Source organism: Lagenorhynchus albirostris, chromosome 5, assembly GCF_949774975.1.
Source record: "Lagenorhynchus albirostris chromosome 5, mLagAlb1.1, whole genome shotgun sequence".
Classification (NCBI taxonomy): domain Eukaryota; kingdom Metazoa; phylum Chordata; class Mammalia; order Artiodactyla; family Delphinidae; genus Lagenorhynchus; species Lagenorhynchus albirostris.
In genome coordinates this window covers 97,742,753-97,762,315 of record NC_083099.1, presented here as the reverse complement: position 1 = coordinate 97,762,315, position 19,563 = coordinate 97,742,753, and the positions used below count along the sequence as shown (strand labels likewise).

Sequence of the window (19,563 nt, the reverse complement as noted above, 5' to 3'; positions counted from 1 at the left end):
TTCTTTCTTTTTTTTTTTTTAAATGAAAGCTTCTTTCTTTCTTTATTTTTGGCTGTGTTGGGTCTTCGTTTCTGTGTGAGGGCTTTCTCTAGTTGTGGCGAGCGGGGGCCACTCTTCATCGCAGTGCGCGGGCCTCTCACTGTCGCAGCCTCTCTTGTTGTGGAGTGCAAGCTCCAGACGCGCAGGCTCAGTAGTTGTGGCTCATGGGCCTAGTTGCTCTGAGGCATGTGGGATCTTCCCAGACCAGGGCTCGAACCCGTGTCGCCTGCATTGGCAGGCAGATTCTCAACCACTGCGCCACCAGGGAAGCCCTCTCCAGCTATTTCTGATCCTGGTTGCCACCGAGGCCAGGGTTTCAGGGAGGTGGGGTCCCAGGCAGGAGCTCATCATTCATTAGCTATTTATTGAGTGCTTACTAGGTGTGAAATATAGGGGATATGGCCCTTGTTCACCAAGAGTTTACATTGAGGGGGGAAATAAGACTTGAATACAGATAGGGTAACAGCTGCTTGCTCTCCAGGTTAGAGTTAGACTGTTCTTTCTTTCTTGCTCACATTTCACTTTGTGCAAGCCTCACATTGGTTTAGAATAATTTTTTCTAACTTATTTATTCACTTTTCTCTCTATCAGATTGTGTATTCCTTGAGGGCAAGTGAGCTTCACTGTTGACCTAAAGCATTTTTTTCAATCATCTTTTCCTATTCCTATAACTTTGATTTTGGCAATGACTTCAACCTTAGTACCTTAGCAATGACTCCAACCTTATCACCTTGCTTGAGGCACTGTATGTTACAAAATGGTTTATCTTATCAATGATGTTTTATTATGTTACTGCTGCCGTAACCATTCCCTTTGTCGTCTATCCATCTTGATGGCCTGGAAGAGAGGTAGCAAAGATCAGACATGCTCCATTGGCTTTGGTTTTCACAGCACGTGGGACATGACTGTGGTCATGTGGGTGAGATGTCAAGGTGAGTCGGGAAGTACTCTACGGCACAACGTTTGGACTGGAAGTTAGGATGTTCAAAAGGGGGTGGTCCTTAGATTCACATTTATGCAGGCATTGTGACATTCTGAAGACTTATTTGCTCAAGTTCAAGCTGGAAAGATATGAGCACATAGGTTAAGTCTCCAAGGAGGAAGAGTGGGCAGTTTTAGATTTAGACCAGTCGGTATCTACTTTTCCTTCTTGAGACTGGAACGATTGTAAATTCTCTTCTGGGAGAAGAGAATTGCATTTGACTTGACACTGAGGAAAGTGTGACGGTAAGGATAATTTAACTAAGAATAGTCTTTCAAAACAGTTGAAATTTTGGAGAGAAAGAACTGGTATGGAATGATGGAGAATCAAAAAAATTTAAAGCTATATATGCTTGTATACACTTTGCTTTTAGAATTAAGGCAAACGGTAAAGTGAGCTCAAGAAATGGCTCTAATTGGTTTAGTGTATTGGAATATATAAATGTCTTGAAATATGAGTCACTAATTAAGATTTAGGGATACTTTATTTTGGTGCTGGCTCAAGATGAATTTTTAGTTTAAGTTTTTCTCCATGGTATTCATTTTATATTGAAGTTAGATATTTTGTTGAGATTCCAACAAGTAAATTGTAGGATTTCTTTCTCTGGGCTATTTTGAGTTCTCTCCTCTTTCTGTACACAGGTCTGGTTTTTGGTTTAAGTGACTTTGCTTAATGGGAATTAACACCTAACGCCTGATTTAGATCTTGAGATTTGCCCAATATTATCCCCAAGTGCTAGAGTTTAAAAATATTTTCGGGTGGTGAGTGTGTGTGTATGGCAGTGGTCAGAAAAAAGGAGCCAATGAGGGTTTTAGGGGTTGCTTCTTGTCTTAGCCCAGAGGGTGATGGTTGGTGTCATTAGGAGCAGAGGGTTTTTTTCAGATGGGGAGGAATAAACATTTTTAGGATGAATGGCAGCTGGAAGCCAGTGATTGAATCTTGAAGCCCACCATTTTAGGCCTGCCTGAACCTCTTTCCCCACGAGATTACAAATGGTGCGATTAAGCAGGGAGGATGTTGAGGAAGGACCTTTTGGTTTGCTATCCTGGTGATTTTCCCTGGGCTTTCTGCTAGCTTTCTGGCAGGTATGTTCTGCTTTGTGGAAGAGGAAAGCCCCGTGTTCTCCTTCCAAGGGCAATGTGTCTGCTTTTTTGATTGAGATCTAATTAAACTCTGGACTACTATGTTTTCATAAGCAGTGAGTTGTACCTGTAGGCAATAGAAAAACAGGTAACAAAAGACAGATATACAGAGAGTGGTTTTCTAGAAGTTGAGTGAAGTGTTGTTTGAGGATTTGAGTGATTTTTTCCTCTCCACAGTGGAAGTGAAATCAAATGAATGCCATTTTGTTGCCAGGAGCAACTGGGTCTGCTTAGTCCCTTAGCCAGGCAAATACAACAAGCTGCTTTGACTTCATTTTGTTTGGGTCTTTTAAACAGAGAAAGATTGGAAGCATCAGAGTGTTTCAGATTAAAAGGCTAAAGATACAGAAGTTCTATAACTGATGTAAGAACAAGGAATCATTTCTTTTTTTTTTAAATTTATTTACTTTTATTTGTTGCAGTGCATGGGCCTCTCATTGCAGTGGCTTCTCTTGTTGCAGAGCACGGGCTCTAGAGCGCAGGCTCAGCAGTTGTGGTGCATGGGCTTAGCTGCTCCGTGGCATGTGGCATCCTCCCAGACCAGGGCTCAAACCCGTGTCCCCTGCACTGGCAGGCAGATTCTTAACCACTGCGCCACCAGGGAAGCCCGAGGAGTCATTTCTTATCCCACTCTGCTCATCTCAAAATCTTTCAACTATTCCCCATTGCCTCCGTATCACATCCCAATGGGCTGTGCTGAGATATATTGGTCCATTCAGCCTTTGGGGCAGCAGGAACCTGTTAACTGGTCATAGAGGTGGATTTGGCCTAGAGCTGCACAATTCAGAAATTTTCATGTTATCTCCAAGATAGGTAGTATGTTTCACGTGTGTGTTCAAAGTATTTATTAGGTAAAAGTAAACATTTAAAAGCAACCACAGTTTTGGTAACTCTGTTTTGGAATTTTCTTCCTTTTTTTCCTATACCAGAAGCCTTAAAAAACAAACAAACAAACAACAAAAAAAAAACAGGACCAGGCTCCTAACCTCTGAGAAACCTCAAGTACCTGCTTCACAGGCTTTCACAATATAGTGAAATTTCACAGGCTAATGGAGAAGGCAGACTTCCAGTAACTAATCACACAAAGAATTCATTGAAGTAAGAACTGGGTGCTTCGAGAAGGTATAAGAGCGGTCCTCTCCTATCTGGGCCATCAGGGAGGATTTCCCCAAGCAGATAAAACTGAAGAGGCTAGGGGAAGTCAGCCAAGTTTGGGGCAGGAGAGGGTTGACATAAGGAAGCAGAGGCAGTAAGTATCAATAACCAATTAGTTTTCAGGGACATAGGTGGACTTTAGGATGACTTTCACATTTTGGGTTTGGGCAAGTGGGTGAATGGTGGTAACTGGAGGAAAAATTATTTTCTGGTAATGGATGGGTAGATGATTAGTTCAATGGAGGTGTTGTATAAATATGTGATCTTGTATTATAAGAAGGGCTTAGTTACTTTTGTTAAGTTAGAACTTCACAGTGTATAAGACACTATATAGGTCCAGTGGGGAAATAGAAGAATAGATTTATGGTTCCTGCTTTCAAGGAGCTTATTCTTTTTTTTTTTGCGGTACGCGGGCTCTCACTGTTGTGGCCTCTCCCATTGCGGAGCACAGGCTCTGGACGCGCAGGCTCAGCAGCCATGGCTCATGGGCCCAGCCGCTCTGCGGCACGTGGGATCCTCCTGGACTGGGGCATGAACCCATGTCCCCTGCATCGGCAGGCGGAGTCTCAACCACTGCGCCACCAGGGAAGCCCAAGGAGCTTATTCTTTAATTGCAGTCAAGGAGTTAAATAACCCCTGAAGATTCTAGTAACACTCTAAGACAACAGCAGGAGAAATGTTATAGGCAGTACACCAATGATTTTTAAGTGAATTGTATAGGTGCTTCTTGCTTTTCTGCAATTGGTATCCAAGTAGAACTGCTCATCTGGTTTTACTCTTGTTTTACTTTCATAGTTTGAGATGGGTTGAGGATAGCATGAGCTTGTTTAATAATACTGTGGGTTATTTGCTTTGGAATAACTCATTTTAATTTTAAATTTGTCTCATTTTACAGAAGAGGAAACTAAGGCATGAGAGGTTAAATAACTTTCCCAAAGTCATGTAGCTGGTAAATGGTAAAGTTGGGATTCAGATCTAGTCAACCTGAATCCAAAGTCCCCTCTCCTCAGTTTTTAAAAAATCCTATTCTTTTTATTTTTGATTTTTACTAAATATATTCCCTATCTCCTAATTTTAGACATATATATTGTTTCTAATTTGGTGCCTGTATTTCTGGTTAGACCTTTAGGATAAAGTCCTGGAAGTGGATTTCCTGTACCAAGGAATGCAAAATTTTTAAGGTTCCTTAGAACATATCAAATTCTTTTCCAGAAAAGTTCAAAAAATTTACAGTAGAGATGTACTTTTCAATCCCATGTAGAAGCATTTTTCAATTTCACGTGGTTGTCTAAGCCAAGACAAATAAGAGGACTCAGTAACACTGTGATAAAGATGGTGGTTAGGATAATGAATCACAGAATCTGTTAGAGCAGGAAGGAACTCCAGGTGTCATCTAGGCCACCTCTTTCTTTATTAATTAAGAGCCAAGGCTCAGAGAGCTTAAGGGACATAGTCCAAACCATACGTCTAACAGAGTCAGAGTTAGGATAAGAAGCTGCTCTTAGCACTGTGTGACACATTGAATGAGAGTCTCTTGATGGTATGCATGATTCAGGGGTGTGCTGAAATGTCCATCTGGGGTCTCAATTGGAGATTTAACAGACTTTTAGTGTTGGAGTCAGCTTCATAGTTCCCCCTTGAAACTTCACAGTTGTGTCAGAGGGATGTGGAAGTAACTCAGAGGGATGTGCCCCGAACTGAGAGGTCCAGTACCCACCCAAGGAGATAAAGAACTCTTCTGGGCCAGGGGGAACCCTGAAATCCCCTTTCATGAGTTCTCCTGCAGCTGGCCTACTCTGATCCACAGGGATGATTCTGAACTCTCTTTTCGTTATTCTGTAGATGGTACAATATGTTTGAAGAAAGGGCTGCTCACATAATTCAAAACTCATATAATTCAAAACTGGTTTTCTATAGCACTGACCAAAAAAGAAGGAGGATATTTCTGTTTTTTATTGCTCGATCATGTAGCAATAGTGTAAACAGAATTTACAAATTGATTTGGCTTGGTATCCCTCTGGATAGGCTGGGTTAAGCTGTTAAACCTCAACATTTTAATGACTTAACACAATAAAGGGTTGCTTCTTGCAAAAATCTGATGCAGGCTGGTTGACTGTCTCCTATGTTGCCGATATGCCATGCCAGGGTTGCCAAAGCATGGGAAAAGAGAGTTAAAGGAGCCATATAGTCTCTTAACTGACTCAGCCTGGAAGTGACAAATGCCACAGTCCATTGGCCAGAACTAGAAACGTGGTTCTGACTCAAATGGAGAAGGGGCTGGGAAAAGTGCGTGGAAGAGTACACAGATACTTGATGAGCCCTAATGGTCTCTTCCACACACTTGATGCTTGATACTTTGAAATTACCTGCTTAAAATTTTTTGTAGGCAATTTCATATCATTTCAAGTTTTAAGCATAAAGGTAAAACTTTCCTGTTACTTTCTTTCAAATATGCTTAAAGTGTAAGTGTTGGTTGAGTACACACTATCATTTTTAATAGATCTTTTGAGCTCCCTGTTAAAAACAATGAAACTTTTCAAAAATAGTTGTGAGATTTAGGTAAGTCATTTCACTTCTCTAAACCTGAATCCCAATTGAAAATGTGACTTAGCCCCTCATTCATGGGTATGTTGTGAAAATTAGATTAGAGATCACATGTAAAACACTTGACACAGTGCCTAGAACAAGGTAAGTGTTCAACAAATGTGGATTTTTCCTCTTTTTGGTATTGTTGATATTTAATGGATCTACCACTGTTGACAGTAATACTGGATCCTCTGACTCAGAGGTGTATCCATCATCATCAGAAGATAGTGTACTTTACAGGAATAAGCGATGTTTTGGCCAAATTCTGGAAATGAAATGTCTTCATCTTCTATATGTTCTTATTTTGATAGTCATGGGGGATTTCAAAGGCCATGCTCTCCCTGGAACCTTCTTCTTTATCTTGGGGATTTGGTGGACAACAAAGTGCATTCTGAAATATGCCTTCAAAAAGCACAAGCGGACTTCCTACCTTGATTCCAAAGTATTATTCCATCGAGTAGAAATTTTGGAGGGAATCATAATAGCTGGAATGGCTTTAACTGGTGAGTGACCCTTTTCTGTGTTCTGTCTGCTTTTTGGGGTATTTTCACATGCAAAGAGAAGATTCAATATCAAAACAAGAAATTGCTAAAATAAAATTTTTATTCAAAAATACCGAAATACATATTCTAATTGTAATTTCTATCTGATATAATTTACTAGAAGGTGATACTTCATGTTTATACAAAGGGCTATTCCTTAATGAGTTAGTCATAGCTGTTAACTTGCCTGCCCATTCAAGGTGAATTTCCTTTATAGAATTAGTTGGAGCCTTTAAAATAATTTTGTATCAATTATTCTGATGCCTGAAAGAGTAAACTCTATCAGAAACCATTTTTCAAAATGACACCAAAATAATCAAATGATTATGGGAAGGCTTCAATAATAAATCATTGCCGATAGGCTGTCCAGACGGTCAGGCTGAAGAAAACTTATCTCCTGTGCTCATCCTCTTTGTGTGATTACTAAATTAGAGAGGGAGGTTGGGCCAGATGATTGTAAGGCCTTTCCATTGGCTCCATGATTCTGTAAAAATGTTCTGTGTTTTTAAAGTTTTAAAGAGAGGGATTTCGTTGCCAAATTCTATAGATTAATAAATAAAGCAGCATCTTCAAGAAAGCTTAAATGTGTAACTGACTAGACTCTATGCTGTATCTGTCTGTGCTTTCTCGGTTATCCTTAATTGGGGAGAAGCTGAACTCTAGCATTTTAATCCTGAACCAAGCACAACTCCCTACCCAAAGACATAGTGTATAAGAAGGAAGTAATCAGATGCCATAGAACTAATCTCACAAATCTAAATCCAAAATTACTCAGGATTTATCTAGTCATTAAATTAAAATAGGAACTAAGACCGTCAGTGGAACTGATCGGGGAACTCAGTGGAACTAAGATCATTAGCTTTGAAGATCTGAAATAGCTGTTTGACTAAATTGGCCATCTTTGACTAAAAGTGATTATCCAAACCAGTATTTGAAGCTCTAAAACCAGCCTAAAGAACCAGTGCTCAGCTGTTAGGGAACAGCCCCGAAAGATGAATCAATGTCATAAAAGGACACTATATTGGACTAAGCAGTAGGCTGATCCTTCTGCATCTTCCTGCTTTCTCAATAAAGTTATGGAAAGATTGCTTAAAGTGTGCTATGTCCCTCCGTAGGCATGCTTGGAGAACAGTTTATTCCTGGAGGACCGCACCTGACCTTATATGACTACAAAGAGGGCCAGTGGGTCCAACTCCTGGGCTGGCATCATTTTACCATGTACTTCTTCTTTGGGCTGCTGGGTGTGACAAACATCTTATGTTCCACCATCAGGTCACTTCCTGCCTCCTTTACCAAGTTAATGTTAGCAAATGCCTTATTTGTGGAGGGTAAGTATGAGTATTTTCATATACCTTTCACTATTATTGGACATTTGTCTAGCCCTTTACAATAATACTCCTTTAGTGTCCTGGTGCAGCCTTGACCCACAGGGCCATCTGTTTGGGCCATGGTGAGCTATTGAGATGTCCTAGACAGTATGCCCAAGTTTTTCCTTCCCTGCTGACTCATTTAGTATAGCTGGACAAGCGCAATCATTCAATGTGTTTTATTCATATTTCACATCTGTCTTAAAGAACCACCTACCATGGTTATTTATCTCTGGTTTATCCTGGAGATTATCATTATTTCCATCTTTAACATGTGAAACTGAGCTCAGAGTAGTGAAGCATATATATCCTCCAACGAAGAGACCACTCACAGCAGAGTAGCTTCCATACCTACAAACTAGCCTTTTTAATATTGATATAGTAAAACTCCACCATTACATGATAAGCAGGGTCCAAAAAATTCAGTCACAGAAAAATGAGGTCCTAACATTTTTTTGTTCAGTTGGCCTCCCTGTTACTGTATAAGGAAACACTGAAAACAAGTATTTAATGATTTGTTTTCATTTATTTCATATGTAAAGGATAGATTGATCATAGAACTGAAAAAGCCCCCAGTTATCAGGAGGCAGTCATTTCCTAACGTCCACCTTGCCTCCCACGTCTAAAGGTAAGAGCTTTTGCCAAACGCTCTTTGAAAACAAGAGCTAGATAAAAGTTGGGCACCAACAACTAAGCATGATTCTCATTATCTCAGGATGTTACCATATTTTGAATGAACATCCTTTCCTCCTCATCCAAATGAAAAGAATGAAGCTGAAGCTGGAATCTGTCCATGGGATTAAAAAATGTAGCTAGCTACTACTTCTTGGAAGCTTCCAGAGAATCTTGTCGTACCCATCAAAGTGCACTTTTATGATTTGTGTGTATATCTGCTGCCTCCAGTGGACTGAATTCCTTAAGGCGAGGCTTTGTCTCATTCCTCTGCCTATTCACCCTAACTCCTGCTGCCCTACCCATATCATGCTTATTATTCATCCTTTTGCATAAGAGGTGCTTTGAAATATAGTTGGTTGAAAATGTCATAACATATTGGAGGAGAGAATAAAGGTTGGGGAAGGGAAAAGGAGATTTCAAAGATTCCATCCTAAAGAGGTAGCGGTGACTCCAAAAATGGTAGAGGTTTCCATTATTGTGGGAAGCAGTGGGCACCTGATATTTCGGACAGAGAAATGTGTGTGTTTGTAAAGTTTTGTGTCGAGAGAGAGAGAGAGAGAGAGAGAGAGAAACAGTAGGTAATTTCATTGAAAAAGACAAACTATTTTTTCTCCCTGTATCAGGTTTTGTCTTCTACAATCACACTCATGGTCGGGAGATGCTGGACATGTTTGTGCACAAGCTTCTGGTCTTGGTCATCTTTTTGACAGCCCTGATTGCCTTCTTGGAGCTGTTCATACTGACCAATATAACTGTGGAACTTCTGCGGATAAGCTTTTTCCTACTTCAGGGAAGCTGGTTCTGGCAGGTGAGTTGGGCCTCCAATTAATGTACCTGGTATCTCCACTGATAACCTTCTGTCTTTGATTGGTGGGTGTTTTGCTCTAGAACCCAGAGACTTCCTTCTGATGTGCTGCTGGTAGTGAGAATGTGGACCTTTGAGAGGTGATGTTTCTTTGAGTGGCCTGGTGGCCCTGGTGGGAGCGGTGATAGAGCAGCAGGGAAGGAGGTTGGGTGTGTACATTTTCATCACACACCTGAGTATCCATTTTGTAGGAACTCTGAGCCAGTGATTTTAGCTGGAAGCAGTTTCTGATGCTAAAGCAGCTTAAAGCCTAATGGGTAATAAGCTCTAGAAACATATGGAAGGCAGGAAAGGGAGGAAATTATTATGTACTGAGAAACAATTATGTGCCGGCCACTGTATGGGACTTTTACACGCACATTGTTTCATTTTGTCCTCATGATGACTTGGACGTTAGGTATTATCATCCCCAGTTTACTGACAAAGAAGACTCAGAGAGACCAAGTTACTTTCCCAGGATCACACAGTAATGGAGCTAGCACCTAAATGTGGGTCTGTCTGACTCCAAATCCCAGGCACTTTCCATTTTACTGTTGACTCCCTGACGTTGGAGTGTTGAAAACATGTATTCCAATCAGTGAACATATACTTTATAGAGACTGATAAATCATAATCCAACATACATATATAGATGTAAAGAAAGTCTGGGATGAAAGGTGAATGTGGTTTAATCAGGGAAGATTTCTTAGAGATTTTTAGTCACTAAAGTGCAGCGATTTGGGATGAGGAGGTTATTCCAAGGATTTGCATTTCAGCGAGGAGTGGTAAGAAAGCACTGGTAGGCAAGAGGAAGAGAAACATCATGGTCAAAGCATCATGGCTAGGAAAGATGTGATATTTAAGCTTATGGGGGACTAGAAAGGCTGTTGGAACAGAGGCTAGTAAAGAGAGGACTAGATTCAGGGCTTATTTTTATTTAATTTAATTTATTTATTTATTTTTGGCTGTGTTGGGTCTTCGTTTCTGTGCGAGGGCTTTTTCTAGTTGTGGCTAGCGGGGGCCACTCTTCATCGCAGTGCGCGGGCCTCTTACTGTCACGGCCTCTCTTGTTTCGGAGCACAGGCTCCAGACGCGCAGGCTCAGTAGTTGTGGCTCACGGGCCTAATTGCTCTGCAGCATGTGGGATCTTCCCAGACCAGGGCTCGAACCCGTGTCCCCTGTATTGGCAGGCAGATTCTCAACCACTGCGCCACCAGGGAAGCCCAGGGCTTATTTTGAAGGAAAAATGGTATAGAAAAAATAACAAATACCTTATCATGTGATAAAATTGATAATCGGTGAATTTAACCAGTTGGTATACAGAAGTTGTTCTGTGAGATTATTTATCATCTGCTGGGAAGCGAAATAGAATGGCATATAAAACATGATTATGTATTCTATATCTCTTGATTGGAATGTTTTGCTATGTACGCGTATTGCCAATTCAAAACTAAAAATAAATTAAAAAAAATTTAAAAGTGATAACTTCCGGTCAAGATGACACAGTGAGTTTATGCTTCAGTGTATCTCCTCTGCTTCAAACATATAACAGTGACACATAAACTATCAAAAATACCTATAAAATAAAAAAGAAATCAAAAGAAGAGAAAAGTAAATGAAAGTAAGAGACTAAAAAATACGTAGTTGCAATTAAACAACAGACAAAAATAGGGCAAGCCACCTGTGGTCCAGACACAGAATAGAAATGCAGAGCCAGAGTAGAGCTGGGCTGCAGGCCTGAGGGCTCCAGGTCTAGGGTAGACATGGCAGTTGGTTCTTTGGCTCCAGGGGAGCTAAAAGGAAATTGAAGGGTTCCTCTTGATGTGGGGATAAAACCAGGTTCTTGGAACTCTTTTTAGTTATATGTTTACATATTCTCTACTCCTAATTGCTTTTCATCCATTTGATCTTTCACTTTCTGATAGAGGTCTGTTAAAATTTTATCTTATAGTTATGGATTTGTTAATTTCTCCTTATTTTCAATTTTTTCTTTAATGTCATGAGGCTGTATTCTGCTTCTCCCCTTCTAGTTTTTTGAGTTGAATGTTCACTTATTTTCAGTTTTTCTTGTTTTTAAATAAATACACCTAAGGCTATAGAATTTCTTCTATACACTACTGTAGCTACCTCCCGTGAGATTTGGTGTGTGGTAGCTTTCACTCTTGGGCAACTTGTTTTTTTTTTAACATCTTTATTGGAGTATAATTGCTTTACAATGGTGTGTTAGTTTCTGCTTTATAACAAAGTGAATCAGTTATACATATACATATGTTCCCATATCTCTTCCCTATTGCGTCTCCCTCCCTCCCACCCTCCCTATCCCACCCCTCTAGGTGGTCACAAACCACAGAGCTGATCTCCCTGTGCTATGCAGCTGCTTCCCACTAGCTATCTATTTTATGTTTGGTAGTGTATATGTGTTCATGCCACTCTCTCATTTGTCATAGCTTACCCTTCCCCCTCCCAATATCCTCAAGTCCATTCTCTAGTAGGTCTGTGTCTTTATTCTCTTGGGCAATTTTGAATGTTGCATTTTCTATGTGCTTTCCTTTTTAATTTATGAGTTATTTAGGAGTGCACTTTTCAGTTTCCAAAAATATTTTTTCTTTTTATTATTTATTTTCAATTCAATTGCTTTGTATGTGTTCTCTTTGAAATGTGTTGGGACTTCCTTTGGGACATAGCCCAATGTCAGTGGTAGTAAATGTTCCATGTATCTGAAAAGAAAGTATATTCTGTCTTTGCTGTGTTGAAGATTCTACATATATTTACTAAATCAAGTTTCTTAAAGAGCTAAATATTCAAATAAAGAAGTTAGAAAGTAAGAAAAAAGGGGAGGGCTTCCCCGGTGGTGCAGTGGTTAAGAAACTGCCTGCCAATATAGAGGACACGGATTTGAACCCTGATCCGGGAAGATCCCACATGCCGCGGAGCAACTAAGCCCGTGCGCCACAACTACTGAGCCTGCGCTCTAGAGCCCACAAGCCACAACTACTGAAGCCCACGCACCTAGAGCCCGAGCTCTGCAATAAGAGGAGCCACTGCAATGAGAAGCCCGCGTGCCACAACTACAGAAAGCCGCGCTCAGCAACAAAGACCCAATGCAGCCAAGAATAACTAAAAAATAAACTTATATAAAAAAAAAAGTAAAAAGGGGAAACCCAAAGAGAGTTGAAGAAAGGAATAATAAAGGTAAGAGCAGAATTAATGAAACTAATTTGAGTTCCATTAATAATTAATGATTAATTAAATATCTGAGGGAGGAAGCTGTGGGGTGTCACAACTGAGAATAGGTTGGCTTAATTTTGTCCCTTTTGGCAGATAAATAATCTTTTCACATTTCCCCAGGAGCTTTTCTAAGGAAGAGATATGAGGTTAAAGTCTTGGGGCATAAATCTGAGATTATTTAAAAAATTTTCCAGCCATCATTATGTCTAGACTAGTATCTTTCTTTACCTGGCAGCCAGACTAAGTAACGTTTGGGACTTAAAGGAAAATGAACATTTCGTACCAATGCAAACACACACACTGGCAGGAAATGAAGCTTTAGCCATAGTACATCTCCCTCGCCCCCTCCCTGTTAGATTCCTCTGAAACAAAAATGTTTCAGGGACTTAGGTGAATTTATTATGCTTCCATGTTTTGTTGCTATGAATGTTTATGCCCCAAACTCTATCTCAAGCTAATACTATTACATTGTGATTTCCTTTTCACCATATTTTTTTCTCTCACTACTTTTCCATACATGGTTAATATTAAGCACAATACTAGCGCTTAAACAATATATAGACAGATTAGAGAAAAGGTACACCTAGATTCTTGGAACCATAAGTATGGTGAACTGAATGAGGCAAATGCTCACAGTGGCCATTTTTAAAATAACTCATCTATAAATAATTAGGTAGTAGACAAACCTGGAGGGAATTCTCCTCCCAACCTATTAAAAATGGTCTCTTTCCTAAACCACATTACAGCCAAATATATTTTCTCAAAAACCTAACCACGATGCAATTTAAAAAAGAAAAAAAAATCCCTTGGGTCCATTTATTCCATGAATCGTGTTTTCTGAGTCTGTGTGTGGGACAATATTTCTAAAGCTCACTTTAGAAAGCTCGCTTTGTCATTCTCAAATTCCCACCCTTCGTGGTCAGAGCCATGGCTCAGAGAGAATCAGGAAATGAGGAAGACACACTTGCTGCCTTTGCTTCTCAAGATATTGGACAATTGCTTCAGCTGTACCTCCCAGCTCCACTAATTGCACCAGCAACTCCCATGATCCCCAGATCTCTAAGCCCAAACTAAAATGCAGCCTTGTCTTACCTTTAAGAATGATAAAAGTTCATTTGAAAATGACAAAAAGACCCAACTAAGCAGCAGTGGTCTGAGGTCTGATATGGTAGCTCAAACACTTGCTTAGGCTTATAGTGTTGAAATAAGTGACTGGAAAATAAGAAAGAAAACACTAGGAAAGTCAAACTAACATATAGGTAATGGGCCCTGGCTGGATGCCTATTAGAGAAGATAATTATTTACATTTTAAATGTGATACTAATGAAGCTTAAACTAGTCTAAAACAGATGTTCAGGAGTGACACACAAGATACAGCAAGAAAAAAATTCTTTTTCAGACCTTTTTTTTCTTGGAATTTTATATTAGGAAGGAAATTAGGACAGCAGATGAAAGAATAGTGACTTTTACAATTAAAGGAAGATTTAATGGGTTGTGGCATTATCTGGCCTTAATTTTCAACTTTCCTAATTTACTTGGGTTTAGCCTGAAGTGACTTTCCAAACGTTTCTATGGCTTTCAGTATAATCACATCTGTTAACTCTGTTCACAGGCTTCACAGTGGCCTTCAGTCAAATATTTCGCGTTCAGTATATTAGGCTATGAGGATCCCAGTGAGATTAGCAGTAGAGGGTGCTCAAAGTTTCTCTTTTCCTGGTGTAAAACAGTAAATGCTTTGGTAAAATTGATGATGACTGAGAGATTTCATTTTGGAAGCTCCAAAAAAGGGTTGTGACTATGGCATGGAGGGAGAAGTCTGTGAGCTTCCAGGTCAAGCAGACCTGGGTCTGAATTCTGGATCTACCATATTAATCACATGACCATAGACTAGCTATTCTGTGAGCTTAAGTTTCCTCAAATAAAAAATAGAAATGATGTCTCATGAGACTGTTGCTTGAATGAAATATTCCAACCTGAAAATACCTCATGCCTTGAGGAGATATTGTTAATTCCATAGGAAGAGTGTTGAGAAAGCTTCCAGAAGAAGGTAAACTTGAGTTGGGGTTTGAAAGATGGTTGAGAGTTACCAGTGTGTCCAGGCTTGAGCTTTAGGACAGTTGATACTCTTCTGCTTATTTCAGGCTTAGCTCCTTCCTGTATTAGTGTCCTAGGGCGGCAGTCACAAATTCCCACAAGCAGGAAGACTTAAAACAATGGAAATTTATGCTTCACTGTTCTGGGAGATGGAACTAAGAATCAAGGTGGCAGCAGGTTGATTCTGTCTTGGGGGCCCAAAGGGAGAATTTGTCCCATGCTACCCTCCTAGTCAGTTGCCAGCAATCCTTGACTTGGCAGCATGACTCCAATCTCTGCCTCCATAGTCACACCTGTGTGTCTCTGTGTGCCTGTGTCTTCATATGGACTTCTTGTAAGGACACCCATCATTAGATGCAGGGCCAGTTCTGATCCAATATGACCTCATCTCATCTGGATGGCATCTACAAATAACTTATTTCCAAATGAGGTCACATTCACAGGTATCTGGGGTTAGGGTTTCAACATGCCCTTTTAGAGGGCACCATTTAGCCCACAACTGCTCAGTCTTCCCTCTGGGAGCTGGAGCAAATCACTCCGCAATCGGGTAGATGGGTGGTGTGGACGGCATTGAAGGAAGATAGGTGACACTGATAGGTGGGAACTGGAGAGCTAGTCCATTGTGCATTAAACTCAACCTTCCTAAAAGGCCCTTTCTTGACCCAGAATTTCTCTGTCATCCTCCCTGAATTGATGAGAGAGGAGGACATGAGAGGCAGATTCTTATGGTCCTGGCACCCTAGCTAAAATGGCTGGGCCCCCTGAACTGAGAATTGACTACATGACTTCTTGTAGGAAACTTGTCAGTTTCCTTCTTGTCATTTCCAAACAGTGAGCACAGAGGAGCCAGCAAGTCTCGCTTTCTTACAGGGCCTTCAGAGACCTGGGCTCTGGTCACTGTGGTCTCCACAGTGAGCTTTCCTAACAGTATATAAAGGGGTATTGCAAAACACGGATATGTCCAAACAGCAGGCAAACTAGCTGGGTGGCATTTTTCTCCTGGAGTTTCTGGATGCTGTAGGTTCAGATCTCTAATCTGATGACTGATCTATCTTTTGCCAGTGGTGTTAACTCCTCATTCCTTTAGAACGTTACCATGTCCTAATGCAGAATCCCCAGCCCTTGGCGGGTGAGACACAGCAGCAATGACGCAAATACTTTTGTAACTGTTTGGAGATGGAAGGGCAGGCTCGTGCGTTACTTAGTTTTCTTATCTCTAAAATAGAGACAACAAAGGGATTCTGTCTCCTGGGATGTAGAGGAGGGCAGGAAGGAGTTATTACACAGTACCTTGCTAATTTCAACTCATGATATTTTGGAAAACTTTATGAATGTGACATTGGTTAATAAATAAAATGCATAGCACCAGAGTAAAAATAAAGACCTCTGGATTGCTCCTCTTGGTCAGGCAGCTACCAACCTGAATGATAAATCGATGGAGAGCACATGTTGTGGCTCATGCTTTGGGAAAAAAAAATAGAAATATTTCTATTTTTAGAAATAAGCTGAGGCTGCAGACTTTTGTGTGAAGTTCCCTAATTTTTTAAATGTTGAAAACTAATTCAAATTATTTTAAAAAGTGTGCAGGCCAGGCAAAGAATGTCTGTGATGCAGATGTGGACCAGGGTCTGCCAGTCTCTAATCTGTGTTTTAAGGGTAAGACAGTACCATGTCTTCATGGGACCAACTACCATCTCAGTACTGATTGTTCAAACCGTATCAGAACTGCTGAGATGACTCACATGGACCCTGTTGTCCAGGCCACTGTCCTTCATACTGCTCCACGAAAGGCTAAATGATGAAAGAGAGTGTGGGGTAGAAGAAAGAACACACAGAGTTTTGCAGCCAGACGGTCATGGTTTGGAACCCTGTCTTAGTCATTTGGCCATTTTGAAATGTTGGGGAAGTTACTGAAGTCTCTGAGTTCCAGTTTTACCCTCTGTAATATGGGGATAATGATACCTTCTTCCTGGGGTTGTTGTGAGAATGAGAATTACTGTGAAGTTTATGTGTATGAGTGTGGTTAAAGTGCCTGACACATGGCAGTACATCTACCAAGTGGTACAAATGGCAGTTCTCCTTCCAACTAAAGGGAATCCTTTAAAATGGGAAACAGGAACACGTGATTAAGGCACAAATCTTAGCTTTCCCCGATTTATTCACATTACTTGAAATTTCAAACAGAAATGGTTTCACTCAGTATTATAAACTAAATCCTTTTTTTTCCCCTGTAAGATTTCATTTATTAGATGTATGATCAGGAGCAAATCACTAAACCACCTAATTTTCTCATCTGGTTAAAGAGGATAACAATACATTAACTTGGGATAATAGCACATTATTGGGGACTTCCCTGGTGGCACAGTGGTTAAGAATCCACCTGCCAATGCAGGGGACACGGGTTGGAGCCCTGGTCCGGGATGATCCTACATGCCACGGAGCAACTAAGCCCCTGCGCCACAACTACTGAGCCTGCGCGCTAGAGCCCACGAGCCACAACTACTGAAACCTGGGCGCCTAGAGCCCATGCTCCACAACGATAGAAGGCACCGCAGTGAGAAGCCGGCACACCTCAATGAAGAGTAGCCCCCATTTACCGCAGCTAGAGAAAGCCTGCACGCAGCAATGAAGACCCAACGCAGCCTTAAAAAAAAAAAAAAAAAAGAAGGACCACATTATTGAAGGGCCATAGTAAGGAAACCTCCTAAGCACTGTAACTGACACATAGTTAGCTAATATGATAGACATTTGTACAATTATCCAAGTAATTATCTTGGTTTTCTATTTCGTTTGGATCTTGAAACCTGACATCTGTTCCTCTATCTACCTATCATCTATGTATCTTAAATTTTTATTGGAGTAAAATTCATATAACATAGAATTAACCTTCCTTCCTTCCTTCCTTCCCTCCTGCCTCCCTCCCTCCCTTCCTTTTCCAGTTTTATTAAGGAATAATTGATGTACAGCCCAGTATAAATTTACAGTGTACAGCATAATGATTTCACTTACCTAATGAAATGATTACCAAAATAAGTTTAGTGAATATCCATCATCTCATGTGGAAACAAAATTAAAGACAAAGAAAAAAAATTCTTTTTCCTGTGATAAGAAATCTTAGAATTTACTCTAACTTTCATATATAACATACAGCAGTGATAATTCTATTGATCATATTGTACATTATATTACTTATTTATTGTATAACTGGAAGTTTGTACCTTTTGAGTGCCTTTATCCAATATCTCTTCCTCCCACCTTCCACTTCTGGTAACCACAAATCTGATCTCTTTTTCTAAGAATTTGTTTGTTTGTTTTTGAAGTATAATTGAAAAATAAAAATTTTATTTGTTAGTCCCTCATGCACAACATAGTGATTTGATATTTCTATACATTTCAAAATGATCACCACAATACTCTAGTTGCCATCTGTCACCATACAAAGCTATTACATAATTATTGACTATTCCCAACACTGTACATTTCATACCTGTGACTCTTTTATTTTGTGACTGGAAGCTTGTACCTCTTAATCTCCCTCACTGATTTCTCTCATCCCCCCCCACCTCTCTCCTCTCTGGCAACATTTTATGCATTTTAAAGTGTATAATTCAGCAGCATTTAGTACATTCACAGTGCTGTGCAACTATCACCTCTATTTAGTTCTAAAACATTTTCATCACCCCAAAAGGAAACCACGGATCCATTAACCAGTCATTTCCTTTTCCTCTCCTCCCAGTCCCTGGTTACCACTCTGCTTTCTGTTGCTATGGATTTACCTATTCTGGCTATTTCATGTAAACAGAATCATGCAATATGTTACCTTTTGTGTCTAGTTTCTTTCTCTGACATGTTTTCAAGGTTCATCCATGTTGTATTATATATTAATATGTCACTTTTTATGGCTGAATAATATACTGCCATAATACCACATGGTGCTAATTCATCATCAGCTGATGGACATTTGGATTGTTTTTAACTTTTGGCTCTTGTGAATAATGCTGCTATGAACATTTGTGTAGAAGTTTTTGTTTGCTTTCAATTATTTTGGGTATGTATAGTACCTAGAATGAAATTGCCAAGTCATGTGATAATTCTATATTTAACTTTTTGAGACACTGTCAAATTGTTTTCCACATAGCTGTACCATTTTACATTCCCACCAGCAATGTATTACGATTCCAATTTCACCATATCCTTACCAACACTTGTTACTTATTATTATTATTAACATCCTAGGAGGTGTGAAGTGGTATCTCATAGTGGTTTTGATTTGCATTTCTCTAATAACTAATGATGTTCATAATTTTTTCTTGAGCTTATCGACCATTTGTACACTTTCTTTTGGAAAATGAGTCTTCTATTCCTTTGCCCATTAAAATTTTTTTAGCTTTTTGTTGAGATTTAGTTCTTTATATATTCTTGATATTAGTTCCTTACCAGATATATGATTTGCAAGGATTTTCTCCTATGCTGTGATTGTCTTTTCATTTTCCTGATCGTGTCCTTTGATGCACAAAGCTTTTTTTTTAATAGCTGAGCTTTTTTTTTCTTATTATTTTTTTACATCTTTATTGGAGTATAATTGCTTTACAATGGTGTGTTAGTTTCTGCTTTATAACAAAGTGAATCAGTTATACATATACATATGTTCCCATATCTCTTTCCTCTTGCATCCCCCTCCCTCCCACCCTCCCTATCCCACCCCTCCAGGTGGTCACAAAGCACCGAGCTGATCTCCCTATGCTATGCGGCTGCTTCCCACTAGCTATCTACCTTACGTTTGGTAGTGTGTATATGTCCATGCCTCTCTCTCGCTTTGTCACAGCTTACCCTTCACTCTCCCCATATCCTCAAGTCCATTCTCTAGTAGGTCTGTGTCTTTATTCCTGTCTTACCCCTAGGTTCTTCA

At 39.9% G+C, this 19,563-nt stretch overlaps 1 protein-coding gene across 1 annotated transcript in view; it reads left to right on the top strand.

Annotated features, from left to right (window-relative positions):
* The window catches only part of LOC132521237 (adhesion G-protein coupled receptor G7-like), a 224,779-nt gene that overhangs the window by 70,033 nt on the left and 135,183 nt on the right, over window positions 1-19,563 (top strand). The window contains 3 exon segments of the mRNA XM_060150689.1: window positions 6,216-6,407; window positions 7,562-7,774; window positions 9,112-9,296. Of these exon segments, the coding sequence (XP_060006672.1) occupies window positions 6,218-6,407; window positions 7,562-7,774; window positions 9,112-9,296 (588 nt within the window). The 5' untranslated portion in view covers window positions 6,216-6,217.